Source organism: Saccopteryx bilineata, chromosome 3 (genome assembly GCF_036850765.1).
Source record: "Saccopteryx bilineata isolate mSacBil1 chromosome 3, mSacBil1_pri_phased_curated, whole genome shotgun sequence".
NCBI classification, from domain to species: domain Eukaryota; kingdom Metazoa; phylum Chordata; class Mammalia; order Chiroptera; family Emballonuridae; genus Saccopteryx; species Saccopteryx bilineata.
The window spans coordinates 310,954,324-310,977,146 of record NC_089492.1 but is presented as its reverse complement, the minus strand read 5'-3'; the positions used below and the strand labels follow the sequence as shown (position 1 = coordinate 310,977,146).

Genomic DNA, 22,823 nt, shown 5'->3' with positions numbered 1-22,823 from the left:
GGTAGGGTTAAATAGGGGATTCGAGGGTGGAGGCTGGTAGTCTTTTGGGGGGGGGTTAACCATAAGTAAGCTAGAGACCTCCCACACCCAGGTGAGTCAGTCCCGATGTCTTGGGGGAGGTGATCTGAAATGTCCCGTTTTTTAATTTTTTAAATTTATTTATTCATTTTAGAGAGGAGAGAGTGAGTGAGAGAGAGCGTGTGTGTGTGTGTGTGAGAGAGAGAGAGAGAAGGGGGGAGGAGCAGGAAGCATCAACTCCCAAATGTGCCTTGACCAGGCAAGTGCAGGGTTCCGAACCAGCAACCTCAGCATTCCAGGTCGACACTTTATCCCCTGCATCACCACAGGTCAGGTGAAATGTCCCGTTTTTTAATGTCCCTTCAGCTACTTAAGGGAGGAAGGGGTCATAGCCCCACCTGCAACCCTATCAAAAAGGAGTTTAAACTAGTTCTGTAACTTTATTTCTCATTTTTACAAAAAAATAATTTGGCATAATGATGGGTAACACTTACATTATGTATCATTCTTCATGTGTTAAATGTTTTTTAGCAGCTGGGATGCCAGGCAGTGAATTAGAGTTTCCCTGGTAACTTTTAATCATCAAGTCCGTCAAAGTTCAGAGATTTAATAATTCAAGGCTCCGAGATGAAACAACAGGTTTTATACAGTTACCGCCAGTCACCACATGTATAAGGGCAGGAGAACAAACATTTATCTCCACGAGATCTAGAAGTCTTTAAACATTATTCCCAGGGGAACAACTTTTGAGGAAGGTCTGCCATCTTCTCCTGGAATATTTTATCAAACGCTTCAGCTTGGGCCACCGTGAAGTAATTTTTCCAGTCCCCACAAATGCCTGACAAACAAAATAGAGACTCTGATCAGATGTAAGGGCAGGTCTTGAGACCCCAACATGTCTCCTTCTGGACTTACTCCTCTGTTTACTTGACATGGAGATGGTAGCCAATATGGCAGAATGACCAGTGGGTCAGTGGGGGGCGTTTGCTGCCTGCATGGTACCCATTTCTACTTCAGCCCGTCGGGAAACAGTTTCCTAGACTCTCCTCCCCCCACCGCAGGATACACCTCAGCAGCAGCAATGCAGCTCTGCGCTCTCGTGCATCTAGAATCCGGCCACTGCTCCCCACCTCTGTTGCTACCACCTTGGACCAAGCCAACATGATTTCTCACCTGGATTATTGTGTTCGATTCTATTTATTTATTTGACTGAATTGATTGGGGATGACACTGGCTAACAAAATGATACAGGTTTCAGCTCCCCAATTCTACAGCACATCCCTGTGCACCGTATGGTGTGCTCACGCCCTGTATCAGGTTTCTAATCAGCCTCTCTGCTTTGGCTCTCCCTCCTTTCTAAGTTATCCACAGCACGGCAGCCGTCTAGATTCCTGGGGAACCACGACGGCGTGATTCCAGATCATGTCAGTTCCTGCTCAGATTCTCCAAGGACTTCTTCTGGTTCCACTCTGTGCAAGTGCTCGCGGCTTCCACGCCGCTTCAGTGATTTGGTCCCCTGCCATTTCTCTGGCTCCATGTCTTACCACCTGCTCCTCAGCTCCGTCATATTGAGTCTACTGTTCTGCCTCCAGCGTGCTAGGCGTCTGCCTTTTCAGACTGTCTGCCTGTCGCACTCCTTCTCTCTGGAGCACTATATTCGCACCCATGTCTTGCCCGTGGGCTTCCTTCAGGTCTTCACTCCAATGCCATCCTCCCAGGGATGTTCTGTCCACTCACAGCCCAGTTTAGAACTGTCAGCCCCCAGCCTTGCTTCTTATTTTACTTCCTGACACTTCTCACGTCCGACGCTGCACGGATCCTTTGTGTGTGAGCGCTCTGCATGGCATGTATCTCCAATATCTGTTTTAGAAAGCCACACACTTTTATTTTAAGTTGCCAGAGACTTAGTGTTCGGAGTCATAGACACACAGCATGTCCTCAAACATTTCTTGAAAGGATGACTGCAAGAGTCAGGACCGTGCTGTTCCTGTCTCCACCTTACCACGAGGAGAAAGAGGCCCGAGGCGGGGAGGGTGGACAGAAAGTGATGGGTGTGGGTTTGAAGAGAAAGTTTGGGTTTTTTTTGTATTTTTCCGAAGCTGGAAACGGGGAGGCAGTCAGACAGACTCCCGCATGCGCCCGACCGGGATCCACCCGGCACGCCCACCAGGGGGCGACGCTCTGCCCCTCCGGGGCGTCGCTCTGTTGCGACCAGAGCCACTCCAGCGCCTGGGGCAGAGGCCAAGGAGCCATCCCCAGCGCCTGGGCCATCTTTTGCTCCAATGAAGCCTCGTCTGCGGGAGGGGAAGAGAGAGACAGAGAGGAAGGAGAGGGAGAGGGGTGGAGAAGCAGATGGGCGCCTCTCCTGTGTGCCCTGGCCGGGAATCAAACCCAGGACTTCCGCACGCCAGGCCGACGCTCTACCACTGAACCAACTGGCCAGGGCCAGAAGAGAAAGTTTTTGAAACCGGAAGCCATATTCTTAATTTGTGATTATATTATTATTTTATTTTATTTTATTTATTCATTTTAGAAAGGAGAGACAGGAGACAGAGAGACAGAGAGAGAGAAGGGGGAGGAGCAGGAAGCATCAACTCCTATATGTGCCTTGACCAGGCAAGCCCAGGGTTTCAAACCGGCAACCTCAGCATTTCCAGGTCGACGCTTTATCCACTGCACTACCACAGGTCAGGCCTATATTATTATTTTATATACTATATAAATTAATATTTCAGTATAATTAATATATTAACTAAAGGAATACATTGATTAAATTAATGTACAAAAGAAAAATATAAATTAGTAGTACACATATATACTGCTCACAAAAATTAGGGGATATTTCAAAATAAATATGAAACGATAAAAAAAGAAGCATTTGATTTTTTTATTAAACAGGAACATCAGAAAAGCAAATGACAAGTCAAAAAAAAGGTTTGATTATGCAAATGAGATGCAAAACCATCTTTTATTTCATTGGTGAAAATGCACTATACAAAAGGCTGAAAGTATTGTAGTATCTGCACGTTCCCTGATCCCCTAATTTTTGTGAGCAGTTAACTTATTTGCATAGAAATCATATAGCCGAATGTCTAATTGGTGCCCTGGAAATATCTGCTGTCACCCTCATGCTCATCCTCTTCATTATTAAAACAATTTTTTTTTTTTTTTTACAGAGGCAGAGATAGACAGGGATAGACAGACAGGAACGGAGAGATGTGAGAAGCATCAATCATCAGTTTCTCGTTGCGCGTTGCAACTTCTTAGTTGTTCATTGATTGCTTTCTCATATGTGCCTTGACCGCGGGTCTTCAGCAGACCGAGTAACCCCCTGCTGGAGCCAGCGACGTTGGGTCTAAGCTGGTGAGCTCTTTGCTCAAGCCAGATGAGCCCACGCTGAAGCTGGCGACCTCGGGGTCTCGAACCTGGGTCCTTCCGCATCCCAGTCCGACGCTCTATCCACTGCACCACTACCTGGTCAGGCTTAAAACAATTTTTATTTATTATTATTATTTTTTCTGAAGCTGGAAACGGGGAGGCAGTCAGACAGACTCCTGCATGCCCACCAGGGGGTGATGCTCTGCTCATCCGGGGCGTCGCTCTGTCACGACCAGAGCCACTCTAGCGCTTGGGGCAGAGGCCAAGGAGCCATCCCCAGCGCCTGGGCCATCTTTTGCTCCAATGGAGCCTCTGCTGCGGGAGGGGAAGAGAGAGACAGAGAGGAAGGAGAGGGGGAGGGGTGGAGAAGCAGATGGGCGCCTCTCCTGTGTGCCCTGGCCGGGAATCGAACCCGGGACTTCTGCACGCCAGGCCAACGCTCTACCACCAAGCCAACCGGTCAGGGCAACAATTTTTATTTTTTTTTAAAAAATTTTATTTATTGATTTTAGAGAAAGAGGAAAGGAGAGAGAGAGAGAGAGAGACTAGAACATCGATTTATTCTTGTATGTGCCCTGACTGGGATCAAACTGGCAACCTCTGAGTTTGGGGACGAAGCTCTAACTACCTGAGTTATCCAGCCGAGTTATTCAGCAAGGGCTAGAACAGTTTTGTTTTTTGGGGTTTTTTTGTAATTTTCTGAAGTGAGAGGGAGGGAGGCAGACAGACAGACTCCTGCATGTGCCCAACCGGGATCGACTCAGCATGCCCACCAGGGGGCGATGCTCTGCCCATCTGGGGTGTTGCTCTGTTGCAACCAGAGCCATTTTAGCACCTGAGGTGGAGGCCATGGAGCTACCCTCAGTGCTCGGGCCAACTTTGCTCCAATGGAGCCTTGGCTGTGGGAGGGGAAGGAAGACAGAGAGGAAGAAGAGGGGAAAGGGTGGAGAAGCAAATGGTTGCTTCTCCTGTGTGCCCTGACCAGGAATTGAACTTGGGACTTCCACTCGCCAGGCTGATGCTCTACTGCTGAGCCAACAGGCCAGGGCCTAGAACAGTTTTTATTACACTTGATCTCTTGTGTGCATGTGTCCTCCATAGCACACCTGACTGAGTAAGCTAGAATGAGCCCTTGAGGTACCAAAGTGTTTGTGAATTCAACATGGCTGCCCCATGTGAACCATAAGGAGAGGGAATGTCTCTGTACAGGTGAACCTGTGAAACCAAACAAGTTGTCTGTTTCCAAAATACAATGGTATGAAAGGCGTAGAGTACATAGTCCTGTTCCAAAAGGGAGAAATCAGAAAGAAGAAAGGGATCATGGGTCCCAAGCAAATTCAAACCTGGCAGGTTATATTTCATTAGATTAAAAATATTATTTTAGCCTGACCTGTGGTGGCGCAGTGGATAAAGAGTCGACCTGGAAATGCTGAGGTCGCCGGTTCGAAACCCTGGGCTTGCCTGGTCAAGGCACATATGGGAGTTGATGCTTCCTGCTCCTCCCCCCTTCTCTCTCTCTGTATCTCTCTCCTCTCTCTTCCTCTCTGTCTCTCTCTCTCCCTCTCTCTCTCCTCTCTAAAAATGAATAAATAAAATTTAAAAAAATATTATTTTATTAAAGTATAGTTAGCATACAATATTACATCCGTTTCAGGTGTACAACACAGCGATTTGACATTTATATACCTTGTCATGTGATCACGATAAATCTAGTAACCCTCTAGAATTTAAAGATCAAGAATTAGCTTCTTTGTCTTGATGCTCTGACCACCTGGCCTCACTAGGGTGGTGGCTCCTACCCATTCTGCGCTGGGTGGCAGCCCTCACCTATTTGAATTGTTTAATTCCATTGTTCCGTGGATCATCCTGGATGTGCTTGAACTCCAGGGTGTCTGGGATAATGGGCTTCTCCTATTCCATGCAGTGGACACTCTTTATTCATCTTTAGTCCAAAGACATGGCGGCCACGATTAATTATTCACCACATTGTCTGATAGCAAGACAGGCTCTTAGCTAAGTGAAAAGTCTCTCCTTTCTCCTTTTCCAGGTGAGTCATTGTTCACACATTTCTTTGTTCAGGAAGTTCTCTATGCTAAATAAGCAATGGGGTAGCACCAGCATGACCATCCCACTCATGTCCTCACTTCCGAGGTCAGTCATAGCCGGCAGGTTGGCAGGTGTGCAAATTTACCTGGTCACCACTTGTAGAATTGGTACCCCTGTGCCCAATTTGGAGGAGAGAGAATCTGAATGACTTGCCTAAGTCAGATGACCACTCCAGTCTAGTCAACTTTCTCCAAGTGCCTGCAGCCCACTTCGGTGCCCTGAACAGAGACCCCCTGAGAGGAGTGTGTGACAAGTCCTCTGGGTGATGAGCAGTTGATAAGTTCAAACACACTCCCTAGTCCCACCTGCTAGTGCCCTACTGCAAGCACAGAATGTCCTCTTGTTCTGACACATTCGTGAAGGAGGACTGCTTTCTTTTACCTTTTCTCATTAGTGATCCACTCTCCCCATCCAAAAGCCAACCACGCAAGAGAGTATAATTGGACATCTTGTTTTCTTTCATGACCTGGAAGGAGCTATATTTGAGGAGGGAGTTCAGTTCTTCTGGTTCTAATTTCTTGCTCAGGAATCTGCAGATCTTCTGTACAGTGCTTCGTGTGTCCTGGAAGACGAAGAAGCGAAAGAAAGGATATGAGAGAGAAAGAATATAAAAAGGAAAATGAGGAGGAAATTGCAGGATTGGGAGCGGAGGAGGAAGGAGAGGAAGAGAGGAACTGCACTGAAATGAGGTGTCGAGCTGGATGTGACCGGGGGAAGAAGGTAGAAAGAAAGAGCACAAATATGTAAAAGATGGAGTCAACAGGAATTTCACAGCGCAGCTGAATTCTAGACACCTTAACAATGAAATATAGAGCCTGGGTTTCCCTTCCCTTCCCTTCCCTTCCCTTCCCTTCCCTTCCCTTCCCTTCCCTTCCCTTCCCTTCCCTCTTTTCTCCCCATTGATACAAAAGAGAGGAAGGAAAAGAGAAAGAGAGAAGCATCAACACGTTTTTCCACTTAGTCATACACCCATTGATTGCTTCTCATATGTGCCCTGACCAGGGCTTGAACTGGTGACCTGAGGGTCAAGCCTGCACCCTTTGGATCAAACCGGCAAACTTGGCACCAGAGAACGACGTTCTATCTACTGTGCTACCAGCCAAGGCAGGCCTGGATTTTCTAATGAGACTTAGAAAAGGCTTCTAGATAATTATGATAAGGATTAAGCGTGGAGAAGTTTAGGGAGAACTTGACAAATCTTTAAGGGATTGATTTCAAATTCTGGCCATGCCATCAAATCATACAGTTTTCTATAACTAACCATGTAGAGTTTTACAATATCTTCTTATATGTTATTTTAATAATTAAAACCTGGCACATGTTACTGGAAGATTATTTAAAAATGAATTTTATAACCAGAAACAGTTTGCTTTGAATCATTGACCTTCCTCTTAGAGCTACAGTGTTTTAAATATTTTCTTGCCTTGACCAGGTAGCTCAGTTGGTTAGACCGTCGACCTGATACACCAAGGTTGTGGGTTCGATCCCTGGTCAGGGTACATACAGGAATCAACCAATGAATGCATAAATAACTGGAACAACAAATCAATGCTCCCTCCTCAAATCAATACATAAAATTTTTTAAAGTAAAAATTTGCTTTATTTCATGAGCCAACATGATCTAACAAGAACATGCACAACAAAGAAATTAATACAATAAAAGTTCAAATTGTGACTTGAAAGCATAATTCCAGGAGGGTATGAAAGCATGTTCTTGAGGATGCTAAATGTGTTACAAGAGGCTTTTGGGTCAAAATAAAATTCATGTGTAAATCACAGAGGATTGGACAGAAGAAACCAGAAGAAGATGATGGGAATGACATCTGTCAGATAAAAAATAAAGCCTATTTTCTTTCTTTCTTTCTTTCTTTCTTTCTTTCTTTCTTTCTTTCTTTCTTTCTCTCTCTCTCTCTCTCTCTCTCTTTCTCTCTTTCTCACTCTTTCTCTCTCTCTCTCTCTCTCTTTCCTCCTTTTAGTAAGAGAGAGAGAGAGGCAGGAAGGGAGAGAGATGAGAAAGATCAACTCTTAGTTGTGGCTCCTTAGTTGTTCATTGATTGCTTTCTCATATGTGCCTTGACCTGGGGGCTTCAACTGAGCCAGTGACCCCTTGCTCAAGCCAGTGACCTTGGGCTTCAAGCCAGTAACCTTTGGGCTCAAGCTAGCAACCAAGGGGTCACGTCTATAATCCCATGCTCAAGCTGGTGACCCTTTGCTCAAGCTGGCGACCTCGGGATTTCAAACTTGGGTCCTCAGCATCCAGGTCAATGCTCTGCCCACAGTGCCACCAACAGTCAGGCCTTGTGTTTATGGGGTTTTTTTCTTTTTTCCAAGATCCCACCAATAGGTAAAGGTCTTTTAATGGCTCAATCACCCTTAAGGGCTTTGAGCTTCATCTGACAGCTTGTCCTGCCCAATACTTGGCATGTCAAAATAATTACACAGATTGATTTCATGAGCTCTTTTTCCTTCCATCAATCAGTTTGGGTTTCCAGACAGATGGACACATCTTCAGAATCAAACTTGCTTCTACCCAGTCCCAAATTGATGAAGGAAAAGAAGAAAGAAAGAAAGAAAGAAAGAAAGAAGGAAGGAAGGAAGGAAGGAAGGAAGGAAGGAAGGAAGGAAGGAAGGAAGGAAGGAAGGAAGGAAAGAGAGAGAGCCGGGTGTTTCTCAGTCCCTCCCACCACGAGGTTATCAGCAGCATCGTGTGTCCACCCCTAGAAATTTTCGAACCAGCTGCCAGTGTGATTATAAGCCACTGTATTCTGTCTCCACACACAAACAGAGCCCCTAGGATAGCAAATGAAACAAAGGAGAACACATAAAGAAATAGAGCGTGGAGCCGGGGGGCCAACCAGAGAGGACTAATGAGGACCAGGGAGCTTCTTTCACACCTGATGACCCTTCACTAGGCCACACTTTGACAAGAGAAGGTGGACGACAGACACAGAGGAACGGATGGAAATTAGAGGGCGTAAAGATGGTGATGAGACAAGGAGCTCACCACAAGAAGAAAAATTACCTGTTTTAGCTCTTCATAACTCACTATCAAGAAGTTCTCCTTCTCCCTCATGGACATCCAGCCACGAGTGTGGTCAAACCATGATCCAAATGCCACTGCATGGGGGAGGCAGAAAGAGCAGGTGGATTACAGAATCTGTGAAAGTATGGACCCATCTATTATATCCACTCTTGTGGGCACACCAGATCACACAATGTCTGGCACATTTACAACTCTCATAACTATTTGCTGAATGCTTGAGTGAGTGTAGAGATGGAAAATTATTACCCAACACCAGGCATTTACCTCATATGAGCAGGGTTCATTTAGAGCAGGTTATATACCTAGCTTTCAAGGGTCTCCAGGGAGATCTCTTCAGAGAACCATGTGGCTGAAGGAATGGTATTCTTTTTTTTTAATTGAACTTATTGGGATGATATAGGTTAATAAAATTATACAGGTTTCAGGTGTACAATTTTATATGTGCTATCTCTACATTGTATTGTATGTTCACCTGGGGACTGATATTCTTGCTGCGCCCAATCTGTTCATATTTAGAATTTTTGGTTGTTAGGTCACTCTCATTGCCCTTGAAAATATTTATCTATCTTCTTGCTTTCATTGTTGGTATTGTAATTATGATGCCTTTGGAAATTATCTGCATTTTCTCTGGTTTAAGATTTTCTTTCCTTTTTTTTTCCACTGCAGCTTTCTTAGAGACTGGGTGAAGATTTCTCTGTAGTAATTCTCTGTGAGGCCAGGTGTGGTTCTTCAACCTGAGATTTCATCAATGCCAGTAATTCTCAGGCACATCTACCTGAAATTTGTCATTTCCTATAGTTAATATTTTCTTCTTGGGAGGTAAATCTTCTCACTCCATCTTCCATTTCTTAAGACTTTCATAATTCTAAAAGGTTTTCTACCACATCCAAGCCCTTCTTGACCCCAAAGTCAAGTGGGCAATTATCAACTGAGAATCCTGTTCAGTTAATCTAGCATGCAAAAATGAGCACAAAATAAAGATGGTTTCAGGCAAAATGCTGAGGAAATTTACAACTTTTGTCACAAGAAAACCAGTTTAAGTTATACTTCAGGAACAAATAAAGTGAATCCAGGGGAAAGGATCCAGTGTGTCAAAGAAAAAATCAGAAGGGAAATTGAAAAACTCTTGAAACAAACAGCTGGAAGCACGATATATCAAAACTTATGAGAGGCAGCAAAAGCAGTTCTAAGAGAGAAGTTTGGAGTGATACACTTCTACATGAAGAAAAAGGAAGATATCAAATAAACAACCTAACCTTACACTTCATGGAACTAGAAAGAGAAGAACTAACTAAGGCCAATGTTAGCAGAAGGGAGGAAATAACAAAGACCAGAGGAGAAGAAAATAGACCAGAAAACATTAGAATAGATTAACAAAAATAAGAGCTGGTTTGTTTTAAATAAACAAAATAGACAAACTTTTAGCTAGACTAAGAAAAGAATAGAGAAGACTCAAATAAATAAAAGAAATGGAAGAGGAGCCATTACAACAGATGCCACAGAAATACAAGAGATTGTAAGAGACCATTATGAACAATTACACACCTAGTGGAAATGAATAAATACCTAGAAATTTGTCACACAACCTACCAAGACTGAATCATGAAGAAAAAGAAAATCAGAAAGAGTGCAATAACAAGTAAGGAGGCTGGATTAGTAATCAAAATTTCCCAACAAAGAAAAGCCCAGAATCAGGTAGTTTCCTGGTCAATTCTATGAAATATTAAAGAAAGAATTAATGCTGGCCCTGGCTGGCTGGCTCAATGGTAGAGCATTGAACTGGCATGTGGAATTCCTGGGTTTGATTCCCGGTCAGGAGAGGTGACCATCTGCTTCACCCACCCTCCCCCTTTTCCTTCTCTCTCTTCCCCTCCCATAGCCATGGCTTGATTGAATCGAGTGCTTTGGCCTGAGCTCTGAGAATGGCTCTGTAGAGCCTTGCCTCAGGAACTAAAAATAGCTCGGTTGTAAACATTGGCCCCAAAAGGGGTTGCCAGGTGGACCCTGGTTGGGGTCCAGGGGGATCTGTTTCACTGTCTCCCCTCCTTTCACTTATAAATAAATAAATAAAGTGAAAAAAATTTTAAAAAGAATTAATGCGGCCCTGGGCAGTTGGTTCAACAGTAGAGCATCAGCCCAGCATGTGGAAGTCCTGGGTTCAATTCCTGGTCAGAGCACACAAGAGAAGCACCCATCTGCTTCTCCACCCTTCCCCCTCTCCTTCCTCTCTATCTTTATCTTCCCCTCTCGCAGCCAAGGCTCTATTGGAGCAAAGTTGGTCCAGGTGTTGAGGAGGGCTTTATGGCCTCTGCCTCAGGCACTAGGATGGCTCTGGTTGCAACGGAGCAACAACCCAGATGGGCAGAACATTGCCCCCTGGTGGGCATGCTGGGTAGATCCTGGTCAGGCACATGCAGAAGTCTGTCTGACTGCCTCCCCACTTCTAACTTCAGAAAAATCCCCCCCCCCAAAAAAAGAATTAATGCCAAGCCTTCTCAAATGTCAAAAGGAAAATCTGAAGTGGAGGCAACACTCCCAAGCTCATTTTATGAAGCCAGCATTACCTTGATCCTAAAGCCAGATAAGGACACTATAAGGAGAGAAAATGACAGACCAATATCCCTGATGGATATAGATGCAGAAATCTTTGACAAAATATTAGCAACCTGAATACAAGAGCAAATTGAAAGGATTATAAACTACAGGCTGAACTGCTATTCGGTATTGTCTCAGAGCCCTGGCCAAAGAGATAAGAGAAAAAAAATAAAGACAATATATACCTATTTGAAGTTAAGATTATAGTCATTACTCAAAAGTTATATTCATACTTCCTGGAAAATCAAAGAGAACCTACAGGGAAACAGAATTAAGAAGAGAATTAATTCATATTGGCAAATCCACAATCAACATTCAAAATCGATTACATTCCTCAAAATCAGGCACAGACAACTGGAAAATGTAACATAAAGATGTCATTAGGGCCCTGGACGGTTGGCTCAGTGGTAGAGTGTCAGCCTGGCATGCAGGAGTCCCGGGTTCGATTCCCAGCCAGGGCACACAGGAGAAGCGCCTATCTGCTTCTCCACCCCTCCCCCTCTCATTCCTCTCTGTCTCTCTCTTCCCCTCCCGCAGCCAAGGCTCCATTGGAGCAAAGTTGGCCCGAGCGCTGAGGGTGGCTCCATGGTCTCCACCTCAGGTGCTAAAATGGCTCTGGTTGCAACAGAACAGCGCCCCAGATGGGCAGAGCATCACCCCCTGGTGGGCATGCCGGGTGGATTCCGGTCAGGCGCATGCGGGAGTCTGTCTGAATGCCTTCCCGTTTCCAACTTCAGAAAAATACAAAAAAAAAAAAAAAAAAGATGTCATTAATCTAAGGAGAAATGAAATACATTCAAAAAAGGGTTGCTTTCCATAAAAAAATCATGGAAGATCATTTAAGACATTTGAAAAGCTTTAAGCAAGAGAAGGAATAAACAAAGAGGCATGCCTATACATGAAGAAATAAACTAAGTGATACATGTCATTTCTCCACTAATTATTTTGTAAAATTACTACAGTAAAAATCATAAAGCCTGATCGGTGGTGGCGCAGTGAATAAAGCGTCGACCTGGAAATGCTGAGGTCGCTGGTTCGAATCCCTGGGCTTTCCTGTCAAGGCACATATGGTAGTTGATGCTTCCAGCTCCTACCCCCTTCTCTCTCTCTGTGTCTCTCACTCTCCCTTTCTCTCTCCTCTCTAAAAATGAATAAATAAAATAAAAAAAATCATAAAATACTGACAATAACCAGTGTCACTGAGGATACGGTGTAACAGGGGCTCTCAGGTGTTATTTGTGGGAAATTTATGATAAATGCCTACATTAATGCCTACATTGTGGGAATATAAACTGATACAATCACTATGGGAAATGGTTTATTCTCTTTTAAAGTTGAAAATTCATATTTGCTATGCCTTAGCAGTTCTACGCCTAGGTTTATGAACCAGAAAGAAGGTTATGCACATGTGCACCAGAGAGGCATTATTCCTAATAGCCCTTTGACTTTGAACTTATAAAATGTTGGGGGAAGCATTTGATCACAAATGAACAGCTTCAGGGATGCTTGCAAACAGCAATCATTCCTTTATTTATTTATTTCTTTTTGCAAGAGAGAGATAAGGGCAGACAGACAGGAAGGAAGAGAGATGAGAAGCATCAGTTCTTTGTTGTGGCACCGTAGTTGTTCATTGACTGCTTTCTCATATGTGCTTTGACTGGAGTGGCTCCAGCCCAGCCAGTGACCCCTTGCTCAAGCCAGTGACCTTGGGCTTCAAGCCAACAACCTTCGGGCTCAAGCCAGAGACCATGGGGTCATGTCTATGATCCCACACTCAAGCCAGCAACCCCATGCTCAAGCTGGCGACCTCAGGGTTTTGAACTTGAGTCTTCAGTGTCCCTGGTCGACACTATCCACTGCACCACCACCTGGTCAGGCACATCATTCCATTTGATTCGCCCTTTGGCTGAGCCTAACCCAGCAGTGCTGCTGGTCCAGGCTGCCCTAGAGGTGGGACCTCGTAGGCCATTAAAGCATGCTTGGTGTATAAAGTAGCTTGGGGTCTTTTGCACAGGGGATTCTTGGGTTCAAATTTGCCAGAGCATGGGTGATGAAAAGGCTGTAAGCTGTAGGAGCCCATAGACCCCTTACTCTGCCCAGGAGGAAATGTATCCAGAGCAGTGACTCTTAAGGCTTTGTCATATATAATTCAGAGCCTGTTCTAAGACCAGGGTCCAGGTCAGGGAGTCCGGCTACCTGGGTTTAAGGACAGTATTTCTGGAGCCTTAAATTCCCAAGGGCTTGGATAGACCTCCTACAGGATGGTAGACAACTCAGGATATTGGTATTCATTGATAACAATAAAGATTTTGGTGTTGACTTCATAAGACAGACTGGTGTGTGAGTTTTAAGGCACAAAGAAGCAAGATACTGTGAGAGTGACCAGGTTTTCAGGATATGCCTTTGTTGCCCACTATTGATTGGACTGTCCTGGTTCCTGGTGACGGTTGATGCACAATTTGGACTACTTTCTACACCAAATAGCAAGATCAAATATAGCACCACTTTTGGGGGGGGGGGTGTCTTCACATCTGGGCTTCCACTACGGGCTCTCATCGTTGCCTTTTTTTTTTTTTCCTGAAAGAGTAACGAGGAGTGATGTGGGAACGAGGGCTGAAGCGTTCAGCCAGCATCAGCTCAATAAGAAACATGACGGTGGGCTTTGAAGACTGAACTTTACCCTGAGGGCAAACAACTCTGGGACTGTGTACTTGTCCACAGGTAACAGATGATTGCCACACAGCTTAGAAGGGCACAGGGCACAGGGCACGCAGGCTAGAACACCGCTGAGTCTGTTACGTTAACCTAGGTGGGATGTAACAGTGACTCTGGCTAATGAAGCGCCAATGGAAGGGATAATACAGAAATACTCATATTTGATGAAGGTTTATTAGCTGCTTACTATGCAGCACACACCACTGTAGGGCCTGGGATCAAAAGCGAGTGAGTCAACGAGGTCATGTGGGAGACTCGTGAAATGAGCAAATAATAATAATAATTATTACTTTTTTTTTTTTTATGGAATGAGAAGCAGGGAGACAGATTCCTGCATGCACCTGACTGAGATCCATCTGGCATGCTCACAAGGGGGTGATGCTCTGCCCATCTGGGCCATTACTCCATTGCAACTGGAGCCATTCTAGTGCCTAAGGTGGAGGCCATGGAGCCATCCTCAGTGCCCAGGCCAACTTTGCTCCAATGGAGCCTTGGCTGCAGGAGAGGAAGAGATAGAGAGAAAGGAGAGGGGGAAGAGTGGAGAAGCAGATGGGCACGTCTCCTGCATGTCTTGGCCAGAAATCGAACCCAGGACTTCCACACTCCGGTTGACACTCTACTGCTGAGCCAACTGGCCAGAGCTATTTTTATTTTTTATTAGGTGAGAGGAAGAGAGGCAGAGACAGACTCCTGCACGTGCCCTGACTGGGATTCACTGGCAAACCCACTAGGGGGCGATGCCCTGCCCATCTGGGGCTGCTGCTCTGTTGCTCAGAAGTGAGCCATTTCAGCGCCTGAGGAGGAGGCCATGGAGCCATCCTCAGCACCCGGGGCCATACTGTTCAAACCATTTGAAGTGTGGCTGTGGGAGGAGAGGGGAGGTGAGGGGAGGGAAGGAGAGAGGGAGATAAAGAGGGAGAGAGAGAGAGAAGGTGAGAGGCGTGGAGAAGCAGATGGTCGCTTTCTCCTTTGTGCCCTGACTAGGAATCGAACCTGGTATATCCACCCATCCGGCTGACGCCCTACTGTTGAGTCAACCAGCCAGGGCTGGAATGAGCAAATAATTAGAATACATACTCACTGGTGAGGAGTGCTAAGGGGTGAAAAGATAACACTATAACACAGGGAGGGACGCTATCTATTCAGTGCTGAAAAGAAAGATTTCTCTAAATATTCAATATAAAGGCATTTTAGCAGAGGCCAGAATGAAGGCATGAATCATTGGGTTTGAGACCAAGGCAAGCAGCGAGGGGTATGGGGAGCTGGGACGGGAAGAAGATGATAAGTGGGAACATCAGACCTTGGGTGAGGGGTGGTCCTATTTATTTAATCAGAAAAAATCTGCAGCCTGACCAGGTGGTGGCGCAGTAGATAGAGCGTTGGACTGGGATGCGGAAGGATCCAGGTTCGAGACCCCAAGGTCGCCAGCTTGAGCGCGGGCTCATCTGGTTTGAGCAAAAAGCTCACCAGCTTGGACCCAAGGTCGCTGGCTCCAGCAAGGGGTTACTTGGTCTGCTGAAGACCCACAGTCAAGGCACATATGAGAAAGCAATCAATGAACAACTAAGAAGTTGCAATGCTCAACGAGAAATTAATGATTGATGCTTCTCATCTCTCTCCATTCCTGTCTGTCTGTCCCTGTCTATCTCTGCCTCTGTAAAAAAAAAAAAAAAAAAAAAATCTGCAGTAGGAGCCATTTAGGGTGGGAAGACAATGAGGTCGGTTTTGAACATATTGAACGAGAGGAATCTATGGCTCTGTCCAGGACACGTGTTTGTGGGTTTTAGAGAAACCGTTCTGAAGCTAGGAAGCCACATCAAGCTAAACTATGGGACTCATTATAGAGTTTTGGGGAAAATTGGCTAAGTTCAAGTACTCGAGGAAGCCTAAAAACTCTGCATACTGAAAAAAGATAAAAATGTGTAATTTTTTTAAATTTTTCTTTTACAGAGACAGAGAGAGGGATAGACAGGGACAGACGGACAGAAATGGAGAGAGATGATCAATCTCTAGTTAGTTTTTCGTTGTGCATTGCAACAACTTAGTTGTTCATTGATTGCTTTCTCATATGTGCCTTGACTGCGGGCCTTCAGCAGACCGAGTAACCCCTTGCTTGAGCCAGTGACCTTGGGTCCAAGCTGGTGAGCTTTTGCTCAAACCAGATGAGCCCGTGCTCAAGCTGGCAACCTCGGGGTCTCGAACCTGGGTCCTCGGCATCCCAGTCTGCCGCTCTATCCACTGCACCACTGCCTGGTCAGGCAAGATGTGTATATTTTTTGAGACTGATGAGATAAGAGGGTATAGGGAGTTCTACAAGGATGCATCTAAAACATGGGGGAAAGTCAGGATTGAGTTGTACAGGAGGCCAGTAAAAAGCTGACTTTTGCCCTGGTGGGTTGGCTCAATGGATAGAGCATCAGCTCAGCATGTAGATGTCCTGGGTTTGGTCCCTGGTCAGGGCATACAGGAGAAGCCACTATCTGTTTCTCTCCCCCTGCCTCTCCCCCTTTTCTCTCTCTTCCCCTCCTGCAGCCAGTGGCTCTGTTGGGCTGAGTGTCAGCCTCAGGCCCTGAAGATAGTTTGGTTGGTCGTGCATCGACCCTAGACAGGGGTTGCCGGGTAGATCACAGTTGAGGTATATGTGGGAGTCTGTCTCTCTATCTCCCCTCATCTCATTTTAAAAATAAAAAAGGCTGACCTTTAAAAATTAGAAGAGTAGAGGAAAAGAAACCCGAGTGTCTGTGTCAGTGTTGGAAAGTCAGTGTTGGAAAGCCAGCGTGGTGTGCGATCTGGAAGGCTGGCTGGGGTTCTGTGACCGTGAGATTCTGTGGGATTAGAAGCTTAGGGTTGCAGTGGGGATGGAGCCTTGCACCCTCAGGTTAGTGAGCTGCAGAGACCCGGCGGGTGTCAGGGAGGTCCAAGGAAGGCAGGAAGCCTCTGACAAGGCCCAGCCGCCCTCCTTCGCATTCACTCACCGTTGCCTTGGATGAACCATTCGAAATATTGCTCCAGTGACTCTGGTTTCTTAACAAAATTGGAAATGATCCAGAAAAAATAACCAGACACAAGAATATCTCTGGGATTTCGGATGAGATAAATCACCTTTAAGAGAAAAATGGGATAATGAAAGTTTCCTGTCCTGTCTCATCTTCATAAAAATGGGAGAAAAAAAAGCCAATTTTTAGAAAATACCTATTAAATACCAATGGATTCTTTTAATAAGTTAATTGTTGCATTTATTAATCAAATAAACATTTTAAAGTTCCCATGGACCAATCACTGGGGTAATGCTAAGCATATAACAATGGAAGAGGAGAGCATTGTTCCTTCCTTCTGGGACACCATAGCCTATTCACAATAGGAAGCAACCGGAAGGTTTTAAAAGCTCCGCAGTATTATGTTTATGTACTGTCGTTTGAAGATTACTAACAGAAGGAGGGACTAATAAACTATGCTGTATTCACAGATACACAGCAGGCATTTGTATGGTGAATCTATTTCTATGACAGTCAAGAACAAGCAAAACTAATCTATGGAGTTAGAAGTCAGTGGTGTGGTCACCTCTGTGGGGAGCATTGACTGGGGAGGTCCATGAGGGAATTTTTTGGGGGTAAATATTCTAAATCTGGATCTGGACGGTAGCTACCCAGTTGTGTAAAGATCCCACAAGATAATACTCCAGATTGGTGCACACACAGACACACACATGTGCAAGAGCTTGGCATTTTTTTTTTTATTATTCATTTTAGAGAGGAAAGGGAGAGACAGAGGAGAGACAGAAGCGGGGGAGGAGCTGGAAGCATCAACTCCCATATGTGCCTTGACCAGGCAAGCCCAGAGTTTCGAACTGGCGACCTCAGCATCTCCAGGTCAACGCTTTATCCACTGCACCACCACAGGTCAGGCAAGAGCTCGGCATTTGAATATCGGAGTTGTACCCTGGATTCGGCACCGATTTTCTTTGTGCCATGATTCCAGACCCCAGCTCTCACTAACCCTCAGTTTCCCTATGCGGGGATCTAACAAACACTGAGAACTCACAATGTGAATATGCTTACCACAATTTATAATTGATGTGTTATAAATAAGCTTGAGAAGTGATGGGTTAAAAAGAAAGTTTTTCATTTTCTTTATCCAATCGTCTATTGAAGGTCACCTGGGCTGCTTCCACACCTTGGCTATTGTGAATAATGCTGCAATGATGTAAGGGTATATATGTCTTTTTAAATTAGTGTTTTGGGTTTCTTCGGGGATATGAAGTACAGCATACAGAGTATAGTCAATAATATTGTAATAACTATGTATGGTGCCAGATGGGTAATAACTATGTATGGTGACTTATTGGGATGTAACTTCATAAATTTTACAAATGTCTAACCACTATGCTGCACACCTGAAACTAATAGAATAATGAAGGCCAATCATAATTGAAAATTAAAATTAAAAACCTTCATTGTGCTGTGACACATTGTGAAATTTCCAAGAGAAGAGTATTATTCTAAGCCTTGCAATCTAATTTAAGCATAAAACATTTTTTTTTTTTTTAAGTGAGAGGAGGGGAGATAGAGAGACAGATTCCTGCATGTGCCCCAACTGGGATCCACCCGGCAACTGCTGTCTGGGGCTGATGCTCAAATTAACCAAGTTATCCTCAGTGCCTGGGGTGATGTTCAAACCAATCAAGCCACTGACTGCGAGAGGGGAAGAGAGAGAGAAAGAAGAGAGAAAGAGGAAGAGAAGCAGATGGTTGCTTCTCACATGTGTCCTGACCAGGGATTAAACCCTGGAAATCCACATGCCAGGCCGATGCTCTATCCACTGAGCCAACAGGCAAGGGCCATAAAACGTTTTTTAAAATCACAAACCAATTAGCACCTTTCAGGCAATTGTGTTTCTACAGATCATCTGAGATATGCGAGAGCCTGGAATTCCATGAACCCTCTGGTGATCATCTGTTATCCCCAGGAGAGATTCGTGTGTCTAAGATCAGAGGGCCATAGAAAGACATAGCAGTTAGTAAAACCAGTCACGATGCCCCAGCAATCACCCTGGATTTGGACTTCATTTATGAAATTTCTGCTTCCTAAATGGCTGATTTTATATCTGCTACTTCTCCCCACATGGCAGACAGCATTTATTTCTATAAAGACTGGTTAGTTATTTTTTTTTAGAGCAACAAAATGAGGTTCTCTAGCATGTAACACAGTGATATATTCTGCTTGGATTTAAAACGTGGTTTTCTAAGATTCTGGCATTGTGCTTTGCCTTTGGTTTACATCTGACCAGTATAAACTGGAAAGTTTACATCCTTGTCCCCAAGTGTGGCTGTGACATCACCCAATGCAGAATCTCAGTGCCTACCCCTCCACAGACCTACTGAATGAGACTGTCTCCAGGTGAGTCCCAGGCAGAGGTGGATTAAGGTTGGTTGAGGCCCTGAGTGCAGAAGAAAATATTGTGCCCCTCTCATTAGAAAAAAGTGTCAAGTAGGGGTTTTGCAGGGCCCTTCAGAGGTCAGGGCCCAGGGCGAGCACATGCCTGGTGTGCCCGCCGTTGAATCCGTCTCTGCAGGCATGTTTAAGTTGGAAAAGCTTTCCTCAAACATATCTTGACCATTGCGCACTGACCTTGGTCTTGGACTTGAAGACAGACTTGGGGAAGAGGTGGATGGGGAGATGGGAGGTGATGAGGCGTGGGCCGTCCTTGTCCTTCAGGGTGTTGTATCCGTGCGTGTTCTCCAACCAGGGTGAGCGTTCCCAGATGGGCACGGACTGGACCCACGTGGGGTCCCCTTTGGAGTAAATCAGGCAGAGCATCTCAATCAACCAGTTTGTTCCTGGATGAAGAAGAAAAGAGGATGCTCACTCATTTTTTTTCAGTCTGATTTTTAACAATATTGTGATAAAATACAACATAAATTGTAACTTCTTAACCATTTCCCAGTGTACAGGCCAGTAGTGTTGTAACCATTCACATGGTTGTGCAAACTCTTTCATCTGGCAAAGCTGACACCCTGTACCTGTTAAACAACGGGTCTGTCTCGCCTCCCTCCAGTCCCTGGCCGCCTCCACCCTGCTTTCTCTTTTAGGGCTTGATTACTCAGGATAGCTCAGTTAAGTGGATCATACAGTATTTCTCCTTCTGTGACTGGCTTAGTGCACTGCATAATGCGCTCAGTTAGCCATGTTGTAGTGTCTGTTCCTTTTTTATTTTTATTTTTTAACTGGGGACAGTCCGCCCCGCCCCCGGCACCGCGCGGCCCCCCCCCCGTCGCCGGGAGGGGGGCGGGTGGGGGGTGGGGGAGCGGTTCTGTTCCTTTTTAAGACTAGATAATATTCCATTATAGTATAAAGCCCATTTGGGTTATCCATTCATCTGCCAATGGACATTCAGGTTGCTTCCACCTTTTGGCTATTTGCCTAAATCTTTTTTTTTTTTTTTTTTTTTTTTTGCCTAAATCTTTTTAATCTGTTCCCATTGCCTTTGACTTTTCACTACCAGGCCTCTTCCAATGCCTTCAGCCTCAGTCCTTGCTCAACCTGCAGTCCCTTCTACTCCCAGGGGCCTCACCCACACCCTCTTGGCCCCTTGAACCTGCCAGGCTTTCTCAGTTCCCGCCCATTGTTCATGCTGAGACCCTTCCTGAATAATCCCTCTTCACTGAATAATTTCATGTTCCTTCTTTTCATCTCAGTGTGGGTGTTATTTCTTCTACTTTTTCTTTCTGGGCTCGATAGTTGTGTTTTATTCATCCCCTGTTCCCAGGTTCATTCACATATAACTGACACATCAAAATTGTACATATTTAAAGTGTACAACATGACTATTTGGTGTGTGTATACATTGTGAAATGATTACGACAGTTAAGCTAATTAACAGATCCATCCTCTCACATAATTATTAGTTTGTTCTATTTCTTCTCTAAGGACTTCACTGGTCACTGCCCTCCACTTCTCCACACAAGCGCCTGAATCTGGCGATGGATTCTCTGCTACGGGTTCCCCAGTGCCTTCTATTACCCCCTCTGAACACTCACCTTAGTGTGTAACTGCCTGGCTAAACCCTTTTCCCTGACTGTAATTGATATGAGGCCACAGATTCATCCCCCCAAAGCACTGGCTGGCAAAGAGAAAGCCCTCCTTTGTCTAATGAACGGATGAGGAACACAGCCCCAGTTCGTCTCAGGCGCTGATCGGCGTCCTTACCTGATTTGGGGAAAGACACTGTTAAGACGTCTTCATCCTTAAACACAAAACTCTCCCGCACTGCTCTCAGGTGTTCGGGTGTGTAATCCACCACAGGGAAAGGTATCCCCTCAAACCACATAAAACCGTCGGACATGACGATGAGCTCTTTGTACCTGGTGTTAGAGTTTCAGCTGTCGCCACAGTTAGAAGCTGTAGTAGCTGCCAAGAGATCACCATTTATAGCAAAGATAAAACAATCATTAATCTCCCCTGGTTTGTTGAAGAATTTGCCTGCTGATAATAAAGAGGCGTAGGTATTGTAACTCACAGGTGATCACAAGGTTGATGATATTGAGCAACTGGAAAGGCATTCAAGAACATTATGGGGTAATCTGAGTTTGGATTCATGGGAGGGAACTAGGAATTCAACAACAAGCCCAAGGATGTAGAAATGTGAGCAAATTAAAAATATTTTTAATAAGCTTGATTTTTAGGACAGTTTTAGATATAGAGAGAAATTGCCAAACTAATATAGAGAATTCTCATGATTTATACTTTATTCAGAATCCCCTAGTTTATACCTAATGTCATTTTTCTGTCCCAGGAGTCCATCCAGGACACTACATTGTATTGAGTCATTGTGTCCCCTCAGGCTCCTCTTGGCTTTTGAGAGAGAAAGAGAAGAAACCAGTCATCATCTAACAGCATATTAAGTGCCATGAGGGTGACAGTGAAGGGACCTATAAAAACACATGGGAGGGGCACCTCATGAAAGTTTGGGAGACAGGTGAAGTTCCGAAAGGAGGTAATATTTAAATTGTTATTTCAAATTTGAGTGGAACTGGAAGGGGATATGAGAGCATAAAATCCAATAGTTAGCCTGACCAGGCAGTGGCGCAGTGGATAGAGCATCGGACTGGGATGTGGAAGGACCCAGGTTTGAGACCCTGAGGTCGGCAGCTTGAGTGTGGGCTCATCTGGTTTGAGCAAAGCTCACCAGCTTGGACCCAAGGTCGCTGGCTTGAGCAAGGGGTTACTCAGTCTGCTGAAGGCCTGTGGTCAAGGCACATATGAGAAAGCAATCAATGAACAACTAAGGTGTCGCAACAAAACTGATGATTGATGCTTCTCATCTCTCTCTACTCCTGTCTGTCTGTCCCTATCTAGCCCTCTCTCTGTCTCTCTGTCTGTCCCTGTAAAAAAAAAAAAAAAAAAAAAAAGATCCAATAGTTATATTTTCACCAAATGGTGAACTCTTTTATTTTTTCACTCATTATAATTTTATTTCTTATAGTTGCCAAATAACTAGATAGTAATCAATGATACTGTGAAGGGCTAATAACCATTGAGAGCTAGCATATGTCAGTAATATTTTGATCACTTTACACATATGAGTTTGAATCATAACACTGATTATCTGAGGAAGTTATCGTCTTCCCCCACTTCACACTCCATGGAGCACTAGGAAACTAGATAAAATTGCTAATATTATTGGAATCACACAGCTAATAAGAGGTTGAGTAAGACTCACACCCAGCCCCTTAGGTTCCTGACTCTATGTTCTGTGCTGAATTACAATTATCCCCTGGTCGTACCTGATCCACACTCTAACCTGTATGACACTTAACACTGGCTGACATCCAAAGATATGGCATTCTGCATTTTACCAAAAAAGAATTCAAAATAATGGTTTTAAAAAAACCCAATGAACTACAAGAAAAAACAGAAAGAAAATTTAACAAAATTAAGAAAATAGTACATAAAAAAAACAAGAAGTTTAA

General features: G+C 44.7%; 1 protein-coding gene across 1 annotated transcript; it reads right to left on the bottom strand.

Moving 5' to 3' along the window:
- Positions 1-445: 445 nt before the first annotated feature.
- Positions 446-21,328, bottom strand: SULT2A1 (sulfotransferase family 2A member 1). Its single transcript, XM_066271670.1, has 6 exons — positions 21,061-21,328; positions 19,483-19,691; positions 16,831-16,957; positions 8,525-8,619; positions 5,884-6,064; positions 446-856 (listed from the first exon to the last, which is right to left on the bottom strand). The coding sequence occupies exons 1-6, from the start codon at positions 21,194-21,196 to the stop codon at positions 744-746; spliced, it is 861 nt and encodes a 286-aa protein (XP_066127767.1). The 5' UTR covers positions 21,197-21,328; the 3' UTR covers positions 446-743.
- Positions 21,329-22,823: the final 1,495 nt, after the last annotated feature.

Coding starts and splice junctions, on each gene's coding strand:
- SULT2A1 (XM_066271670.1), bottom strand. CDS start 21,196: ATGTCCGACGGTTTTATGTGGTTTGAGGGGATACCTTTCCCTGTGGTG. Junction 19,692..21,060: donor AGTGTCTTTCCCCAAATCAG/GTAAGGACGCCG, acceptor TTCTTCATCCAG/GAACAAACTGGTTGATTGAG. Junction 6,065..8,524: donor GTTATGAAGAGCTAAAACAG/GTAATTTTTCTT, acceptor TTCGTCTTCCAG/GACACACGAAGCACTGTACA.